The sequence below is a fragment of the Balaenoptera ricei genome, chromosome 1 (genome assembly GCF_028023285.1).
Source record: "Balaenoptera ricei isolate mBalRic1 chromosome 1, mBalRic1.hap2, whole genome shotgun sequence".
NCBI classification, from domain to species: domain Eukaryota; kingdom Metazoa; phylum Chordata; class Mammalia; order Artiodactyla; family Balaenopteridae; genus Balaenoptera; species Balaenoptera ricei.
Genome location: NC_082639.1, coordinates 57,543,179 through 57,562,080, shown reverse-complemented (window position 1 = coordinate 57,562,080; position 18,902 = coordinate 57,543,179). Strand labels below are relative to the sequence as shown.

The following is an 18,902-nucleotide window of genomic DNA, read 5'->3' as shown; positions in this document are numbered from 1 at the left end:
TTCAGGAGTAAGTCTGGATAATCTTTATGTTATTTTTTCCTTCTTTGAAAAATGCTTGCAGGAAAACGTCAAAAAGAAATGTGATCCCGTGCATTTTTACCATTTTGAAAAGCACAGAAACTGCAATATAAAATGAGCATAACTTTCCATGGCTAGAACGAGCTGTTTCAGGTTTATAGACTTCATAAAATGGTGACCATATGCAGCCTTCAGTTTAAGTTTCTGATCTACTTAACGTGTATGGGCAGAGCACAGATCTCTGTCCAACCTCACCAAAGCTTGAAATAAAAACCACTCACCACTGGTGATGGGGAAAGTGCAATGTTGCCTATTGATGCCTTCAGTTCATCTACAGTTGCAGCGTTCTTAAGGATGTCTTTAGCTTGCAATGGCTTAATCTTGATATTAAACTTCTTGTGTGATTCTTCTTCCTCTTCCGATTCGCTTGAAGAATAAAAGTGCTTTCCTTTGGTAGGTAAAACACAGTTAAAGATACGTAACTCTTCTTTTCTGCTGGGAGGCAATGATGAGTAGAAGACATGAGTGATTGCACATTGAGGCAGCAGAAGTATCCTTAGATGGTAGAAAATCAAAGCAAAACAAACAAAAATCAAAGGGTAAAGCAGGAAAGAGTTACAATTTATTCACCTTTCCTTGGAGCAGGATTAAGGATGGTGAATTTCAAGGAGCAATGGTTACATAGTTGGCCATTCGTGTCACACTCAGCACACACAGTGACAGGCCCACGGGAACTTCCTCTTACTGTGGAGACAGGAAGGCCACTCTACGGACGATTTGTGATGACTTTAACTGCTTCGGAGTGTGACCTGCTCTGACCAGAGACGGTTTGCAGGCAAAGCACAAATCAGAGCTATTTTCCAGCCACCATTAGTGGCGTTGTCATATCAGATTTCAGCAGACAACCCAGTACCCACAATTTGTACAACTGTTTTTCAGCACAATTTTTCTCTTTCTCCTCTCTCTTTTCTATGAATAGAGCAAGGCAAAATGTCTGCTTGTTAGTGATCAGACTGTTCTCTGTGCTGTTTATTCATCTCTAATACGAGGGACAACAGGACTTGAGAAACTTAGGTTTCGGCACCTTTTCAATACAAAATTTATCACCCTGCTGAGAGCAAATGAAAATGAAAATGAAAATATAAAGAAAGGATATAGCCGGGTTCCTCAGGTCTGATGCTGTAGCCTTCTTCATCCAGCTCAGGCGAGTTCTATAAAATACAAGTGCACATTAAGCAATTACTATCCTGACAATGATAAAGGAATTATTCATTTTCCTTCAAGAGTCTTCCAGTTAAGGATATAGACTTGTCTCTTGTTTTGGAGGTGAGTGCTGGGCCCTATATGTTTAGATATTTACTCACGGATATTTGGAGAGTCTTCCTATTGGGAAAATAAACTAGGAATCAACTGTCAATGAAAGAAAACATTCAAACAGAATTTATCATGCATTTCCTGTAAGCCAAAGGCTATGCTGAGCAACATGGCAGGGATACAAAATGCAAATTATCTTTCGTCTGTATTTTGGTGAGCAAAAGTTCAAAAAAATGCGAAACACGAAACATCAGTGATAGGAGTTTGAAAGGAGAGGAAATTTGTGAGGTTTGGGAGAATTAGGGAGTCTGTGTGTGCCTTTCGGGCCAGATGGAGAGGAGAGGGGAGTCAGTGGTGAGGAAGAGACTGTACCGAGACACCAAGGCAGGAATGGACAGTATGATTCCCGTGGGGAAAGGGAGAGGCAAGGGTGACAATGACAGGACTGGAAAGGAAGCTGTATGGTGGGAGACCACGGCTGGGGGCTGGGGGGCAACATGCTGGGGGAAGAGTCTGGACTTGATATGGCTACTGCAGCTTCTCAATTAAGGTAGGACACGCTGCAAGCAGAATCTTAAGGTGTCGGAAATATGCTTCAGGATATATTGGGGACAGAAGAAACTGGAGAAAGGAAAACTAATTCAAGATGCTTGCGTCAATTCAGGTGAGATGTGCTAAGTAAACGACCAAGTTGTTGGTGGTGGGAAGGGATGAATCAAGGACATTTGGAAGGACAAATTGTTAGTTCTTAGTAACAGACCGGTCATAGGAGAAAAAGAAGATGGAAGGTTCAAGAAGACTCCAAGATTGCTATCCTCAAATCTGGGAGTACTCCTGGCTGAACTCATTCTAACAGAAGGCAAGTAACATTTTTAGGAAAAAGACAGGAAAGATAAAAGATAGTTTGCATGACTGAGATTAGAGTTATCATATTTTAGTTCCTATTATATGATAAGTACTGTGACCCACGCTTTATTTTACTGACCCTTCATAACAATCATATGCAGAAAGAATTATCCCATTCACCAAGGAGGAAACTAAGAGGAATTAGATGCCATTTCTCAAGGAAACACACCCAGCAAATGGTAGACCTGGGCCTTGATCCCAGGTATTTTGAGGCTCAACTCTATGCCTGAGAGAGGAAAAGGGTACAGAGTTCAAGGGCAGCCTCTTGAAGTTGAGGTCATAGGCCTGGAGGTAAAGAAGACAGAGCTGGAGAGAGAGATTTTGGAGTCACTGAAGCAAAAGACATACCATGACCATGGAGAGAGAAGAGGGCCTGAACGCCATGGAAAAGCTGCCATTTATTGGGCATTTATTTTCTCCCTCTGTCCTTTCAGTACTCAAAGCTACTTTTAAAATGCAAGTGTATTAAGGTTACTTTCCTGCTAAAAACCTGTCCCTGGCTTCTCACTGCACTTAGAATATTAGTCAGCACCACTGTGTAACCCACAAGGCCCTGCCTGATTCTCACAAGGCCTTCTTCCCATTATTAATGTTTATGATTTGATTGCTGCAAGCTCTTTCCCACTTCAGGGTCCTCATAAATGTCCTTCTCCCTGCCTGGAAGTCTCCTCCCTCAAATGTGCAGTCAGTTAAACCCTACTTAAACTTTAGGGCTTTGCCTGAAGGCCACATCCTTCCCTAGGCCTTCCTTGCCAAAAACACGATGATATAATCTATTAAGAATAAAACCTTTATTATTACTTAGAGAAAGTGGAGTCTAGTGTATAATTACAAACACAATTCCTGTGACCCAAGTATTTTTTAGGACTAAGCAAATTCGAGGGAAATTCTGCTTCATTTAAACACTTACATGTTGACAGGGACAGCACTAGGGTTTAGAGTTTAGATGGGGTAGCAGAAGTACTTGATGAGTAATTTCGTATTTTAATTATCATGCTTCTTGTTTGCTTAGAGTATCCCATTCCTGTGTATTAAAAAATTCTACAAAACATAACAAAAATCTTTCTGGGTGAAAAAGTGTTAATTTTGAGAAAAGAAATCATCCTTCCTTAATATCTTTAGTAACTTCCCTTATAACATTATTTGTGAACAATCTGGGTGTAGGATAACATAAGGGCTATCATAGATCTAGGGAATTAAACTGCTAAAAATATCAAAAGATCTCAATCCTGGGAAACAAATATAAGAGAGGACCAGGTAATGAGGTTGACAGAATGACATGTTTTGGACTGCACGGGTGGCATGAAGAATTTACCCTTTCTGAGCTTCAGTTTTCTTTTCTCTAAAATGCAGATAATGTAGTATTTATCTTCTAAGGTGGTAAGAATTCAGTAGCATATAATATTATAAATGGTGGTAGTTACTATAAAAATGAAATTCTTGTTATTAACAAATGTGCAAAAGCATTAACATCAAGCTTAATTCTTATGAAAGGGGAGGCTGGGCCAGACGGTCACCTAAGGTATAAGTACAAAGGCATTTTGTAGGGATTGTGAATTTGGGCACTTACGATGCAATAGAAATGATTTTGGATGTGAATATGGTCTACACGTTTTCTATGATTAGACATCTAAGAGCCATTGTGTCCATTCTGTTGTGGTTGGTGAAGTGTGTGGTGATGAGGTTAATTGCTTTCTGGGGGAATTATGAGGAGAGTTTACGTCTCAGCTGGGATTCACCTTCGCTCCTTGAGAAGCAACAAGTGATTGTCATTTGACCTGCGAAAAATCTGTACCACGAGGCTATAATAATTATCATGAGCTATGGTATGAAGGTTTGTATTCCCCCCAAACTTATATGTTGAAATCCAAGCCCCAAGGTGATGGTATTAGGAGGTGGGGCCTTTGGAGGTGATTAGGTCACGAGGCAGGAGTCCTCATGGTTGGGGTTAGTGACCTTATAAAAAAAAGACCCCAGTGAGGTTACAGCTAGAAGGTGCCTCCTATGAACTAGAAAGTGGACACTCAACCAGACACCAAATCTGCTGGTACCATGATCTTGGACTTCCAGGTTCCAGAACGGTTAGAAATAAATGTCTGCTGTTTACAAGCCATTCAATTCTTAGTATTTTTGTTGGAGCCACCTGAATGGACTAGGACATTATGAAATCAAGGCCCAATACTCAAAGCTGCTTAGAAATATAACCAGGACTGAAACATCTGGAGTTAATATTTTTAAAAGCATTTTTTGAACACATATTACAGGCTAGGCAGGCTACTGAAATATTCTGTAGATAATTAGCTCAATGAATCCTCGCAACAGTGCTATAAAATAACTACTGACTTCACTTTTGCTGGCCAGCAAATAACCAAAGCCACACATAGGTGATATATGGAGGGGCCAGGTCTTGAACCCAGGTCTAGTAGACTCTAGTGCTCTTAACGGCTATACCATGCTAACTGTGCCGGCACTTCCTAATGAGATGTTTCACTTATTTCTGTGTCCTATTTTAAATACAAGAATGCCTCGACTCGTTTTCACATTCTGAAATATTTATAAAGACAAACAATCTTCTGATACTCACGTATCTTTCCCAATCAATTTCCGCATAAAATCCATTTGGTGCCCCATTGCTTTTCTTCTGTAATAAATTTGAAAATACATTTAGAAGAGAAACAATTGAACGAAAAAAAAAAAAAAAGGAACAAAGAACACTTCGCTCTTATCTGTATTTAGCAAGAGCTATCAGAATCCAACACTGGAAAGACAAATTCGAGCAGCCTATTAAGCAGCAACGTTGGTGTAACTGAATGGTAAATTGAGCTGCTGTGACACTGCATAAAAGAACTTACACACCTATTTCACAAAAGACTGTAGGATACCTGAGCATAGAGATATTAACAACTAGCTGTTCAAATTTTATTCAATTACTGAAGAGTCAGCAGCACCTATGTTATAATTTAATCCTCTATACCTTAGGGGATATACCCAGATGTATATACATATTTAAATGGAAACATTTTGACTTCTACATTACTCTCATATACAATTAGTTCCAACAGATCCAAAGAGGATTCATCCAAGTCATTAACTCGTCTTCTTTTAACTTTACTGACACTGACTCAACTTTTTCCTAACCACCCCCTTGACAGAATATAAAGGAAATCAGCTCCAAATTAGTTAACTCAGCCTTTAAGTATTAAAAATAGTGCTGATATTCTTTTCAAGGGGCTTTTCTTACCAAATTATTAATATAGAGTTTGAGGATTAAGAGTGGCTTTCTATCATCCATGCATCCTAAGCCTCCATGAGCACACATCATTACAGGTGACTGGGTATCAGCATTGTTCTCTCAGAATTGTCTTAAAGTTCTGTTTTGGCCCCTAGTACAACCATGACATATATGGCCACAAGAACTTGAGCAAGGATGTGGCATCATCCAAATTGAAATTCCTGGGATTCTCTACTTCTTGTGAGCAAAGGACAAAAACACAAATGAGGTTGGTAATGGACAGTCCATTCAACAACATTCCTGTAGTTAGCACGTGGGGAAACAGTGTGTCACAGAGCACTCACAGATCTCACAATAACACGCATCAGATGCTGACATGACACACGAGGCTTGAGGACAGGACACGTAATTTTGCAGTCACAAATGAAGGCCAGTTGAAATAAAATGTGAACAGCTGACACTTAATTTGACAAATAGGTAGGAGAAGAAAGCTTTGCATCTATGCCTATAGGATCACTAGAAAACCAAATCAGAGGTAACCTAGTAACCATCATCACTGAGTAATACTTACTGCACGTTGACTGGGCACTCTACTACTAACAGTAGTTTAGTAAGGGTGAAGTGCCTAGGGAATAATGTGTTCATTATCTTCCTCTCTCTTCCTATACACTAATACTGCACTGGAATTTACAAATGCACCAACTCTGCCCCACCTCCACCAACCAGCGCCCCAGAATACAGGGCTGGTACCCCTCTTCGTGTGTGTCTTGCTCCTGACAAAGATTATGTACTTTGTCAGACTACATCATTTTAACCTTCTCACAGAATTGCCTTCATTGAATTAGTGCTTCAATGACATTCTTTCTTCTTTGAACAAAGGTTGCTTTAAAAACCTGCCACATCAACTCTGCACCTGTATAAGCTATGAAGCTGCTTTTGAGGACATGGTCCGTTAAATAATGTGCCGTCTAATAATAAAAAAAAAAAATCTCTCTCATAGTGAATGGGCATGGTTCCTATTTTCTTTTTGTCATATTTGCTTTCTTTTAAAATTTCTACTTTACCAATCAATCTGTTTGCATATGTCTTCTTTGCAAAATTCTCCAAATCCTTCTTAGATAGCATGTATAATAAATTCAAAATACAAATGTAATGTATAATAATGAGAAATCAAATAAACTAAGCTGATCCCAAAGAACTAAACTGATGAATTTTGTGATCAGTATAGTACTATTAAGAGACCTTTTCGTTATCAAACAATTCTTCAATACAAAGAATTGTTATCTAAAAACTAAAGAGATTAGATAAACTACTGAGTTCAAAAATTTCAAAGCTCTACCGTTGTTTGCTTCCATGATAAACTCATCTCCATAATCAAAGTCTTTCAAAACCAAGATAGTTGATATGTTCAGCTAAACAAAAACAAAATAAATATATGTGTGTGTATGTTTCTTTCCTGACAACATATATCCGACATTATGACTAAAAAATTTCCTCGATTTTTTGAATTTTCTAGATCTGGGCTGAGTGAAAATTTCCCAGTTTCCATGGAAACCAATGAAAGATTGAGATAAAGACAAAGCAAAGCCTATAAAAAGAAATTTTCCTTTAAAATAGGAACATTTTAAACATAAGTACTAAACACAAACAACAAATCATAAAAATACATTCTTTGGGGGCAGACATTCAAAACATATGCAAACATACACACACACACACACACACACATACACACACAGAGCTTCATTAGAGAAATTGGCAATTTGGCCTCATTCATACTAGTGAATTCTTACAAATATATTTGGTTTTGCAAGTGGATATTATCAAGTTAAGGCTAATCCAGAACCTGGCTGAAATTCTTCTGGTCAAACTCCAAGGAAGAAACAATTCTCCTGGTTTAACCATTTAAGCAGCTCATAGTGGTAATATGGAGGTAATGGCTCTATTGATTTTCAGTTGGAAAACAGTGAAAAAGCAAGGAAGTATGTAAGTTAAGTGAGGAAATATTATTTAAAAATTAGGCTTACTATTTAAAGCAATGTTGGCTATTCATCAACATATAAAAAGTGATTTTTCTCTTGGAGTATAATTATTTATTCTTTTAATTCTTTTCTGTATTTTCTAAAATTCCACAATTAGCATAAATAACTTCTACAACTTGAATATATGACTGTTATTTGAAGATAATTGAGGCATACAGCAATGTTGATCATGTTTTAATAGGTGTTTTACTTTGGTCAGGTTTATTATCTGCTCTCAGATAATATCATGGTTTAAATCAATAAACATAGTAACAATTGTGTTCAATTACACATTCATCAAAGTTCTTAATTTCTATCCTGAATGCTCTTCTTTTCCAAGGTCAGATCATGGCCACATAGCTTTCCTTGGCGAGAAGTATTAAAGGCGCATGATACACCGCCTAAATATAATCTTTTTGCCATTGAGACAGACTTGACTCTCTTTGTATAGAACAGCACTATCCAACAGAACTGTCTGTGAAGAAGTAAATGTTCTGTATGTGTGCTGTCCAATATGGTAGCCACTAGCCACAAGTAGCTGTGGAGTACTTGAAATGTGACAAGTGTGACTGAGGAACTGAATTTTATTTTATTTTTTTAATTAAAAAATTATTTATTTATTTACTTAAAGTATAGTTGATTTACAATGTTTCAGGTGCATAGCAAAGTGATTCAGTTATATATATATATATACATGTATATATATTCTTTTTCAGATTGTCCTCCATTATAGGCTATTACAAGACAATGAATATAGTTCCCTGTGCTCTACAGTAGGCCCTTGTTGTTTATCTATTTTTATATATAGTAGTGTGTATATTTTAATCCCAAATTCCCAGTTTATCCCCCCCTTTCCTTTGGTAACCATAACTTTGTTTTCTATGTCTGTGAGTCTATTTCTGTTTTGTAAATACATTTGTTCATTTTCATTTGTTCATTTGTTCATTTGTTCAAATATTTGTTCATTTGTATCATTATTTTTTTTTTAGATTCCACATATAATTGATATCATATTATATGATATTTGTCTTTCTCTGTCTGGCTTACTTCACTTAGTACGATAATCTCTAGGTCCATCCATGTTGCTGCAAAGTGCATTATTTCATTCTTTTTTATAGTTGAGTAATATTCCATGGTGGAATATTCCATGGTGGAATTCCAAGATGTGGTGTATATATGCACCACATCTTTATCCATTCAGCTGTCGATGGACATTTAGTGAGGACTGAATTTTAAACAGCCACATGTGGCCACCGTGTTGGACAACACAGCTATAGTTGTTGCATAGTCTGGGACACGATCAGCATCCCAAGTCCATTGTCAAGTACATTAGATCCCACAGGCCAAGGTCCTGCCAAATTGCTGACGTTACTGAGATAGTGCTTATCCTAATAAACAACTACTCAATTAATATGACGTTGTTTATATTACAGCCAAGGCTTTCTTTTAGATAGCATATTCTTTTTAAAATTTGAATCCCTGTCCTTTGTCTAAGACACAGGAATCACACGTCTCTTATGCCTGATCACTTTTTAAAAGTATATTCCGATGTCAACATATAGAGTCTATTTGGTTGATTTAAAAATTGGCCCTGGGTATTCAGGAAGTAATTGGGAAACATTATCTAAGAAAGAGCCTTCTTAAATGCTACTGTTGTTTTTTCAAATTTCAAATTGGGATTTTACTCACTGTTTCTACAACCCCTTGGATATCTTAAACTAAAATCTGTTTCCTTACCGAAACTTTTTTTCCTCCTTCACGTGCGCACTCTGCTTTGTTATTGTAGGGTGGTTCATGTGGGCTGGGCTGCTGGAATTGATTGTTTTCATGTAGAAAAAAGTTGTTAAAGGATCTGTTTGTTCTTCAAGACACATATAAAGAATCACATGGAGTCAGCAAGCATACCATAGAAGAAATAATGTCTAGGCCAAATTGTAGGGCCTACCAATCTTGGCAGGGTTCTTGAAGCAAAGAGTGGACTTTGGGGCCCATAATGAGGCTCTATTCAGCAGGCCGGTGTGGCTAGGCCAGGAGAAGAAGGGAAGGAGGAAGAGGCATCCCAGGCACGAGGGATGATGTGGATCTAGTCCTCACTCAGCCAGCACTTAATTTACAGGTAGAGAACAGACACCGGGACACATCAAAGAGACTGAATAAAAATGGTTGTATTTCTAATGGACGTCTGAAAAGGCTAGCTCCATCATATATTCCCCTGGATCAAAGCCTTCCTGGGAGACATCGATACACACAGCACACACAGTTGACAGCTCCAAATCCGGACCCTTTCTTGCACACGTGTTCAGGATGAGCAGAGATCTCCTCACAGCAACGGCCGTGACCCCCAGTGCCCCCAGTCTAGGTGTGGATGGAAATCTGAACTGCTTAGGAAAAACTTAGAGTGTATCCTGCACAAAACAGAGTTTGTCTCTGGGTTAGACTGCATCATCATCACACACAGTTGCCTGAAGCTCCAGACATCGAGACAGACAGCTCGGCCGAGGGTGGGCATTTTCAGCCAGTGGGGAGCAAGGCAAGTCCACCTTGATACATGCAGCCTCGCCACAGAGCCTCTGTAGATAAAAACTCAAAAGCAGTGTCACCAGAGATGGGCTCCACTGGATTTTTGAGAAACTGAATTTAAATAGTTAAATCTATCGTGTGGCCCCTGCATCGACAAAGTCGTTTATAAGCATGAAATGGGTACACCACAACCTGTATTTTGTAGAACCACATTAGTGAAACCATAAATGTCAACTTCAGATATTCAAAAAGCAATAATTTGAAAGCGAACTCAGCCACATAAACGTGGACTGGCTCCACAGACATGAGGTCTTAAAGAAATCAGTCTGAGTTTGAAAGAAAATCAGGTTGAGATTTCCAGGGACTGAATGCGAACAGAAACCTGGACCCCTCTAGCACTGGTCTCATAAGACGTTCTCAAAATTTGGTGACCGTAGTATGTGGAAAAAACTTGAGGCACATTTCCAAATAGTAAAATTAGCAGCTGGCCCATAATTTCCAGTTACCTAGGAAGCTGTACACCCTGTTTCTGAGAACCTGCATTTATTTCGAATGCAGCCTGTTTTCCAAACAGGTCTGTGTTATTTCCTGAGAAATCGAAATTGAATAATTCCTCCTTCCTAAAATCATGACCATTCATGGCATTTCCAATTAAGGAACAAAGAAGGCACATCTGCTGATAAATAACTTGATGTGACTGAGAATGGTGACAGTGAAGGAGGATCGGGGAACTCAGGGATGAAGCCCTGACTCAGGGTGGGCAAGTCCGCAGAATCATGGCTGGGCTTATTGACTCAGCACATACTCAGAGGTGCCTGCTACACGCCCACCAAGACTGTGCCAAGCACTGGGGTGCATGTTCTGCTCGAGATTTAAACTCGTGGTCCCTAGAAGACCAGAGAACTCTGAGATAGCAGTGGGGCCTTGGGAGACGATGAACAGCAGGGTGGGAGGAGCTTTAGAGAAAGGAAAAAGGACAAGACTGAGGGTGCCACAGGGAGAGAAGCAAGAAACAGCAAACCAGCCTGGAAGCAGCAGGGAGGGAAAGCAGAGACTATCTCACAGAGCCTTGCAAGGGTCAGAATGAAGGGGACAAGAGAACTCAGGGAGGGGACCAAGACAGAAGCAAAGAGAAGACACAGAAGCGGAGAGTACCTGAGACAGAGTTAACGAGAGGGCTCTGAGCCAGAAGCAAGAGGTGAGGAGAAGCTGAGTCTTCTGGGTCTTTTTTTTCCCCTGCTGAATAGAGCCTTGATTATAGTGTTACCCAATGTCTGATAAATTTCAGTCTACTTTCTTAACATTTCATGGCGAGAACTACATGAATGCAAAAGGCACCCCAAGCTAAGAACCTTGAGTCAAATATGGGAGAAAAACTCCTACCATAGCTGCAATTAACACCCCAATTTAGGTCTAATATTATAAAGGGTGATTTTTCAAGAAAATATTTTTAACTATCTGGTTTATTTTCGTTCCCACCTCAGCCCAATGAGCCTAATGCGAGTCCCTTTTTTTTTTTTTTTCCCTTCAGTAACAGCTGTTCTTTTGAACCTTCTGAATAGGCATCTGATTTAGATTTGAAGGAAGTCATTTTAGAAGCTGGTGCAAACTCGCATAAGCACAACTCAGATAAATCCAAGCCCATGCACCACAGATTTCTTTAAAAAGCAAGAAATCTGGTGACCGGCAAGGAATCAGAGTTACTGTTGAATCTAAACCCAGTGGACACGTTTTTCTCCTCCAGGCTGTAAATTCAGGCATAAATGGTTTCAAGACCATTCCCTACTTATGAATTTAACATAGAAAATGTATCTGCAGCTTAACTGCGAAAGAGGAAGAGCTTCTTTCAATCTTATTGGATCTCAGATCCATTACGACTCTGTGGCCTCTGCTGGAGAAAAACCTTCTCATATAAGGAGCTCTTATATCATGAAATTGCAAACGAAATAACAGTTGATGGTAGCAGCCCCTGCAGGAACTGTCTGGCTTCTGACCCACCACATTGATGACTGGTTTGCTTGCCTACTCTGGGGCAGGGTTTTTGGTGAATGCAATAAACAAGTTTAACTTGACCAAGACTGCATTTATGTCCCATGCAATGACTACAAAATTTACAACAAAAAAAGTTGTAATTGAAAAGTCATTTAAGCTAATTTTTTTTCCCTTGCAGAAAAAGAAAAAAAAAAGAAGAAATGGGGCTTCAAGAAATTTAAGCTAGCATAGGTTGGAGTGCAAACCTACTAAAAATGGTCATTTAAATACTTACAATTCCATCTCTATCTGGTGAACCTCTGTAACAAAAAGAAATTGGTAGCTATTAGGAAAATGAATCATTCTTGCTACATAGTCTCAAGTATGACAATAATAATCATTAACCACCTTTCTCCCCCCTCTCACGAGTTCCAACCCCAGTAAACCTGGCTAATGAAAGCCAAATCAAAACAGATTGGTTGAGTGATATTTGAGTGTGGGGTGTGTGTGTGTATGTGTGCGTGGGAGGGAGAGTCTCATTAAAAACTGAAATCCAAAAGGCACAAGTTGCTGGTGCAGTGTCTTGAGAGGAGAATTCATTAAGAGCTGTCCCACTCAGCAGCCTTCTATTTAAAACTACCACCAGGAATGCAAACCCATTTGTTCTCTCTCATCTTCTCCCCATAAGTGGTCTTGAATTTCCCCTTATAAGAAGGAACTGCTTATACTTATAAGAAGAATTTATAAAACTACAAAGTAGTTTTCAACTTACTTTGAGAATCTATATTTTCTTCCATATTTCTAGAGTTACTGCTCCCTTGATTACAGGAGAACAGGAAATGGAGGGCAATTTTGCTAAATGGCTTGCTTTGATGACTAAAGTCCAGGGTATTTAATCCATGGTGAAGCTAGGCTGCAGTGCTTAAGAATAAGGGCTTTAGAGTAGGATGAATCCAGGTGTCCAGACTCCACCACTTATTAGCTCTCTGACCTTGAACATATTGCTTATTACTTAGTTCTCTAAGCCAGCTTAAATATGATAAGGTATATAAAGAACTTATAATGGTTCCCGACACATACTAAGTATTCAAAAATGTTTGTTTGTTTGTTACAGGTTTTTTCCTCCTCTTCCATGATGTCTCTACCCTAGGAACACAAAACTGTTCACTTGCAGCCATGTTAGACTTTATAGCAATAGAGGAAGGGTATTATTATTGTTACTTTGGAAAACTGAGCTGGAGGAATCAGAGAAAGAGAGAAGAAAAAGGGTAGTCACTTTATAACTTCTTATATTAATTCATTCTGTAAGGAGCTAGAAAAATATCATTCTATTAACATGGAGACCAGAATTATGCTTAGATGGGGACCTGCATTGTTTGGAAGAAAACCTTAGTAAGTGTTTGGGTGGACTGTGAAATCTTGAAGAGTTTGGTGTGGTTGGAACTGTTCCTTAGGAGGTGGGACCAAGTGACAAAATTGTTTATTGCTTCATAGGGTGGGACAGAGGAGAGAGAGAGAAATGCAGAGTTGGTGGGACATCTTCTTGGCTTCAAGATGTGATTTCCCCTTCTCCACCAACACCCCCTTCAAAATTAGCAGAATATTCTACTCGGATTACAAAGCACTTGATGGGAGAGCGTCATTTTCCATAATCATTTCCATGTCCATGTGGATGCAGGGATGAATCAGTGATAGAGGGGCTAGAAGCAGAGAGGACCCTGATATTGCAAGACCATGGGAGTTGACAGAAATCTTAGGATCTTTGGACATTCGCTGGCTATGGGAAAAAGTTGGTTCAAAGAAATTTCATCTAAAATAGAAAGATAGGAAGAGTCTTAGCCAATAAAAGTTATATATAATTCATTGAACAACTATTGAGTGCTTATAATAGGCCAGGCACTAGGCTAGGGTCAGGAGATAAAATAATGAAGAAGACATGCTCATGATAGAGAGAATGAGACAGGCAAGTAAATCCAGTGGGTTATTATGGCCACAGTAAACCCAGGTGGTAGGAAAGTACAGAGGAAAGGTACCAACCCACACTCATCAAAGTCAATTTTCCCTAGATTTGTACACTGCAAAAAATGAGCATTTCTTACTAGGATCTCAGCCTCTGCTAAAGGAACTGATAGAGAGGAGATTGCATCAAATTTTGCGTAGGACACATCCAGAGGCACTGATCCTCGTGGGGTTGTCTTTCGGGGCAGGTGATAGATGTGGAGAAGACAAGGCTCTGGAGATAGTCCTGGCTGTGGTGTTGCCCACTATTGGTCCAGGTAGAAGGGCATACCTACAGGGGATCTTAAATGGGAGGCCACTTGGTCTCATGCATATTACAGCTATAGGGATGGCACTTCAAAAATCTTAATCAGAATAATTGTAATTCTACATAGCAGCGTTGGTGTCTATTCTGATCCTTTGTCTTATCCACTGATGGAAATGGGGCTGCTGCTTCCCCGTATGACAGCAGTAAGCACGGTGGTATAGAGCACCAGCTATAGTGCCCGACTGCCCAGGTTCAATCAACTTAGATTTCCTAGTTGCATAACCTTGGACCAGTACTTCACTCCTTTGTGTCTCAGTTTCCTCATCTATGTAACAGCCGTGATAACAGCATATAGCTCATAGGGCTGTTAAAGGATTCAATAAGTTAATATAAATGAAGAGCCCGGAATAGTACCTAGAACATAGTAAATACTCATTAAATGTTATCTAGAATAAAGTTATTATATAAGCTGACCTAGGATGGGGAGTAGAGAGAGAGATTTTAGCAGCCTCAGACAATGGGGTATGTATCCTCGGTTTATTTCCTAACCCCCTCTTATTAAGTTTTATACATTTTTACATAATTTTTTTTTCTTTTTAACAGCAGACCCATTATATTTACTGATTCTGTTTTAAAACTGATCATCTACCAGGGACCCTTTGCCTCTATTTTAAAAAGTGACAGTCACCTCTTGCCACTGCTGCCTTTTCTCTTTTACCCTCCTATTGGTCTTGAATATAATTTTGCCCATCTATTCTTTTTTTTTTCTGGGTAATCAAAGAATAGGCACTTGACTCTGGACTAGAATACTGGCTCCATGTCTTATTTTTCTGGGTAGCCTTCAGCAAGTTACTTAATTCCTTTTGGCACTGATTTCTCATCTCCAAAATTGAGATATTATTTCTAACCTTACTGAATTACTATGAGGATTAAAAAGGATATCAGTACATAAAATACCCTGCACAGGACCTGCCACTTAGCACAGGCTCTCTCCTTTCCTCTTTCTATCAGCCATTGTAACGATGATCAAATCAGGAAGCTCTGGTTCTAACTCCACTCTGTCTAAGGACACTCAATCAGCTGAAGTTGGAACTGGCAGCTACCATAGCAGGTTACTTGGCAACCCTCACGGAGTTGCAACAGCCCTGAAAACAGTTTGTATCAATAATGTTTCAGTGATCGCAGACTAACATAAGCATTACCTAAATCTGAAGGGATAGCACATTGCCAGAACATTTCTCCAGCCTTCTGCAAGAACGATATATGACCCAATTAGAGAGCAGGGGCTCATGAAAAGCAAAGGCTTACACTAAATGTCTTGTCCTTTGACCATCACTGCTGGCAGAAACAGTTTATAGCTAATTTGCTATCACCTAAGTAAACTGGGGCACTCAGATGATAAGAAGTAAAGGACAGATGCTTGGGATTTTACAAGCAAATGTCTTGTTAGAGTACTTCAGAGAGATATTGGGCATCTACACAAAGCCATGAAGAGTATCTTCCTCATTTTCATGTTTTTAGAAGTGGTGATGGAAGAGTGGTACTTTGGCCACCGCAAATGAGCTCAGCCTGCCCTGGGGAGGTTGTTTGACCTCTTTTTCCTTTTGAGGGAGCTTTTTTCCTTTTTAATTTTCTTCACACACCAGAGATTATGTGTAGTCAGTTACAGAAACCGTCTCAAAGAAAATGGATTTGTTTTCTGCTAATGATGTTCTCCTGAGATGTGTCTAATAGTGTCCCCCACAACGCACGGCACATTGCAGGTGGCAAAAGATTCTGTTGACAGACGGACTGCTACAGTGTCTGGTCTTTTATGGAAATTCGATTCCATCTGGTGCAAACTGAGGCCCATTAGAGGAAAGTGTATTCTAAGTCCGTGGAGCTATTGGCAATGCTGGAACCAGAGCCCAGGTCTTCCGACTCTGGTGAACGAACCATCTCCTATTCTGGTTAATGTTTCAAAGTTGGCAATTTCTTAAGAAATAATGAAAATTATATAATGCTGAGAAAAATTTTTTCTAATTTAATCATTTAGAAAAATTGGCAAGACTAGAATAAATGCAGCTTCCATGAAATAATTATTTACCAAAAGAAAAAACACAAAGAAAAGGTAAGAACAGGGGACTTAACATTAGATATCTGGACAAAAAATAGCTTTTTACCCCCCAATCCTTTACAGTCTCTGGTTTAAAAGCCTTCAAGGCTTCAAGGTCGCCCACTGCCTAAGGAAGGAAGCCCAGACACCTCAGCCTGGCTGGTACTTAAAGCCCTTCCTATCTGGCCCTGATCTCCTTTCCAGCCTTGCCTCCCACTATTACATTTACGTGCAGCCGACAAGTAGACAGACTGCTCTGTTTAGCTTGTCCTGAATACCTACTTGGCTTTTCCACAACTCTGCTTTGGCTGTTGTTCCCTTTGCATGAAACGCATGTCCTCATCTTCTTGAGGCCAAAATCAAGGCTCCTCCCTCTTTGAAGCTTCACTGATCATCTATTCAAATATGAGCTTTCCCACCCTCCAATTCCCCGGAAATTCCATTTCTAATCGCTCCTAAGGAACTTACCACGTATTAATTTGTATTCGTGATAATAGGAGTAGTGGCTGCTGCCATTCACTGAGCGTTTACTAAGTACGTGTTACCACGGTTGCCGTATCAAATGTTAGCTCTTTTAGTTATATGAAAGATACTTCAATTTGCGTGATAGATATTCTATTCCATGAATTATAAATTCACAGAGGACAAGGCCACAGGGCAATTCTCCGCACCTTGTGATAAAATTTATGCACAACAAAAATGTACAGAATGAAAAGCTAAAGGTACGAGATCAACATAACCTTTTTTCTTTTCACCTGTGCCTAAACAACTATTGATTTTTGCATTTTCTAACTTTCTTTCAGGGATTCTTGCCAAATAAGGGGTTTAATAGGTTCATTATTCTGCTCTACAGCAGACCACACCAGATCTGCGTTTCCACACGGTCACAGCCAGCGGATGCTGAGCAGTGGGGCTCTCCTTAAGTACATACGTAGAATCAGTGTCCTTTTCTTTCTTCCGTATTCCAAAGGCCTTCCTTGTACGTTTTTTCAATCCTGTGGGAAAACAACAAAAGGTCAAAAAATCTATTTTCTATTTGAATGTTCCTAGCAACATTCAAGTGAACATATTTTTAAAGTTGCAATATATTAGTTAAATTTGAATGTTCAAAGAGCAATGAAAGTTTCTTCATGTGTATGCATGTGTGTGTGTGCATGTGCATAGGATGCATTATTGTTTTTCAACAGATGTTTATCAAGGACATGGCACTGTACGTTCTTAGCACTATGAGCAATGTAAGAATATTAAAAAAAATGGAAAGGAGATCAGGACAAGGTACAGAAAAGCTGGCAAGCTTTTCTTAGACTATTGTTAGTCATCGCCCAAATTGGCGCTGTGCCAAGAAACCCCATCACAGACTTAGAAGAACAGTAATTTCCAGGTTAGACAGATTCTTGAGACTGGGATAGTTCCAAGACAGAGATTATGTAAACCATACGAGAAAGCCACATTGGCCTGACACATCTTTGTATCCCATATTCCCAGTTCATCTTTTTCCACTTCCTCAGTTCGGTGGCTATACTGGATTCTCTCAACATCCCCAATATCTGTACTCCTGTATCTCTTTTCTCCTTATGTGGTCCTTGCCACTGGCTGAAATGCTTTTCCTGTTTTGTTGATATTTACAACTTCCATATGTGCCTTCAAGGCCCAGTCAAATGCCCCCTCCTCTGTAAGGGCCTCTCAATCTTAGTGCCGTCAGAAACTGACTATCCTGTGCTCCCCCAAATGTTGCTGTTATATGTATTACAATATATCAAAGCATTCCACTTATTAGTTCCTATGTCAGTTTCCCTCATAGACTGTAAGCCTTTCTAGGACAGAGGCCAAGGATACCCTCGGTATGTCCTCTACGCCAAGTAGAGGAACCAGATAATATTTGTTGATTTAAGATGTCTTCCAGGAAGCATCATTCAGGTGGTATTGGGGTAAGAAGGCTCCTTTTCTTCCATCCTGGACAAACCAAGCCTAGTCTTGTATCTTCTATTCTTCTCCTGACAAGGCTCTGTCGGGGATTCCCATCTCCCACATGTCCTGTAATTACATATGTGGCTTGTGTTTCTCATGTTAGTGAGTATTATTCAAATATACCAATGCCTATATATTCAGAATCTTAGACTTGTTACTGGTGGTTTGGAACTTCATCCTGACAAATTAGAGCTGGAAAAGTCACTGACGTTCAGGATTTGTTTGGCATTACCGGGTGATCAAGGGGAAAAACACTGACAAAATCAGAGATTTGATGACATCTTTTTTTAAGACATGTGAGTCAGCCCAGACCACTCAGATGATCTGAGTCATTCATTATCTGGCTCTTAGGATACTACTCAAATATAATCTCCAAGATGCCTCTGTTTGTCTAATTTTGCATTTGAATAGTCATTCCATTTAAGATGTTTAGGTCTTTAAAATGTCAATGTTTGTTTAAAAAAAAATCTCCTCCCACATTAAGCTATTCTCCATTATCCTCCACATGAGGAGTTTATAGAAAACTTATTGACATTTAAAACTACCCACCCATAATATTTAGGAACACCTTCTCTCCATTCATTTTTAATT

At 39.3% G+C, this 18,902-nt stretch overlaps 1 protein-coding gene across 9 annotated transcripts in view; it reads right to left on the bottom strand.

Annotated features, from left to right (window-relative positions):
• The window catches only part of SGIP1 (SH3GL interacting endocytic adaptor 1), a 211,326-nt gene that overhangs the window by 95,671 nt on the left and 96,753 nt on the right, over window positions 1-18,902 (bottom strand). For 5 of the 9 annotated variants that reach the window (XM_059924166.1, XM_059924162.1, XM_059924184.1 and 2 more), the window contains 6 exons: window positions 17,275-17,338; window positions 12,278-12,302; window positions 9,229-9,300; window positions 4,823-4,879; window positions 1,175-1,229; window positions 300-475 (listed from right to left, as the gene is read on the bottom strand). In XM_059924166.1, coding sequence (XP_059780149.1) covers window positions 300-475; window positions 1,175-1,229; window positions 4,823-4,879; window positions 9,229-9,300; window positions 12,278-12,302; window positions 17,275-17,338 — 449 coding nt within the window. The remainder of the gene's footprint in view (window positions 1-299; window positions 476-1,174; window positions 1,230-4,822; window positions 4,880-9,228; window positions 9,301-12,277; window positions 12,303-17,274; window positions 17,339-18,902) is intronic. The other 4 variants (XM_059924211.1, XM_059924191.1, XM_059924206.1 and 1 more) reach the window with 2 other exon arrangements.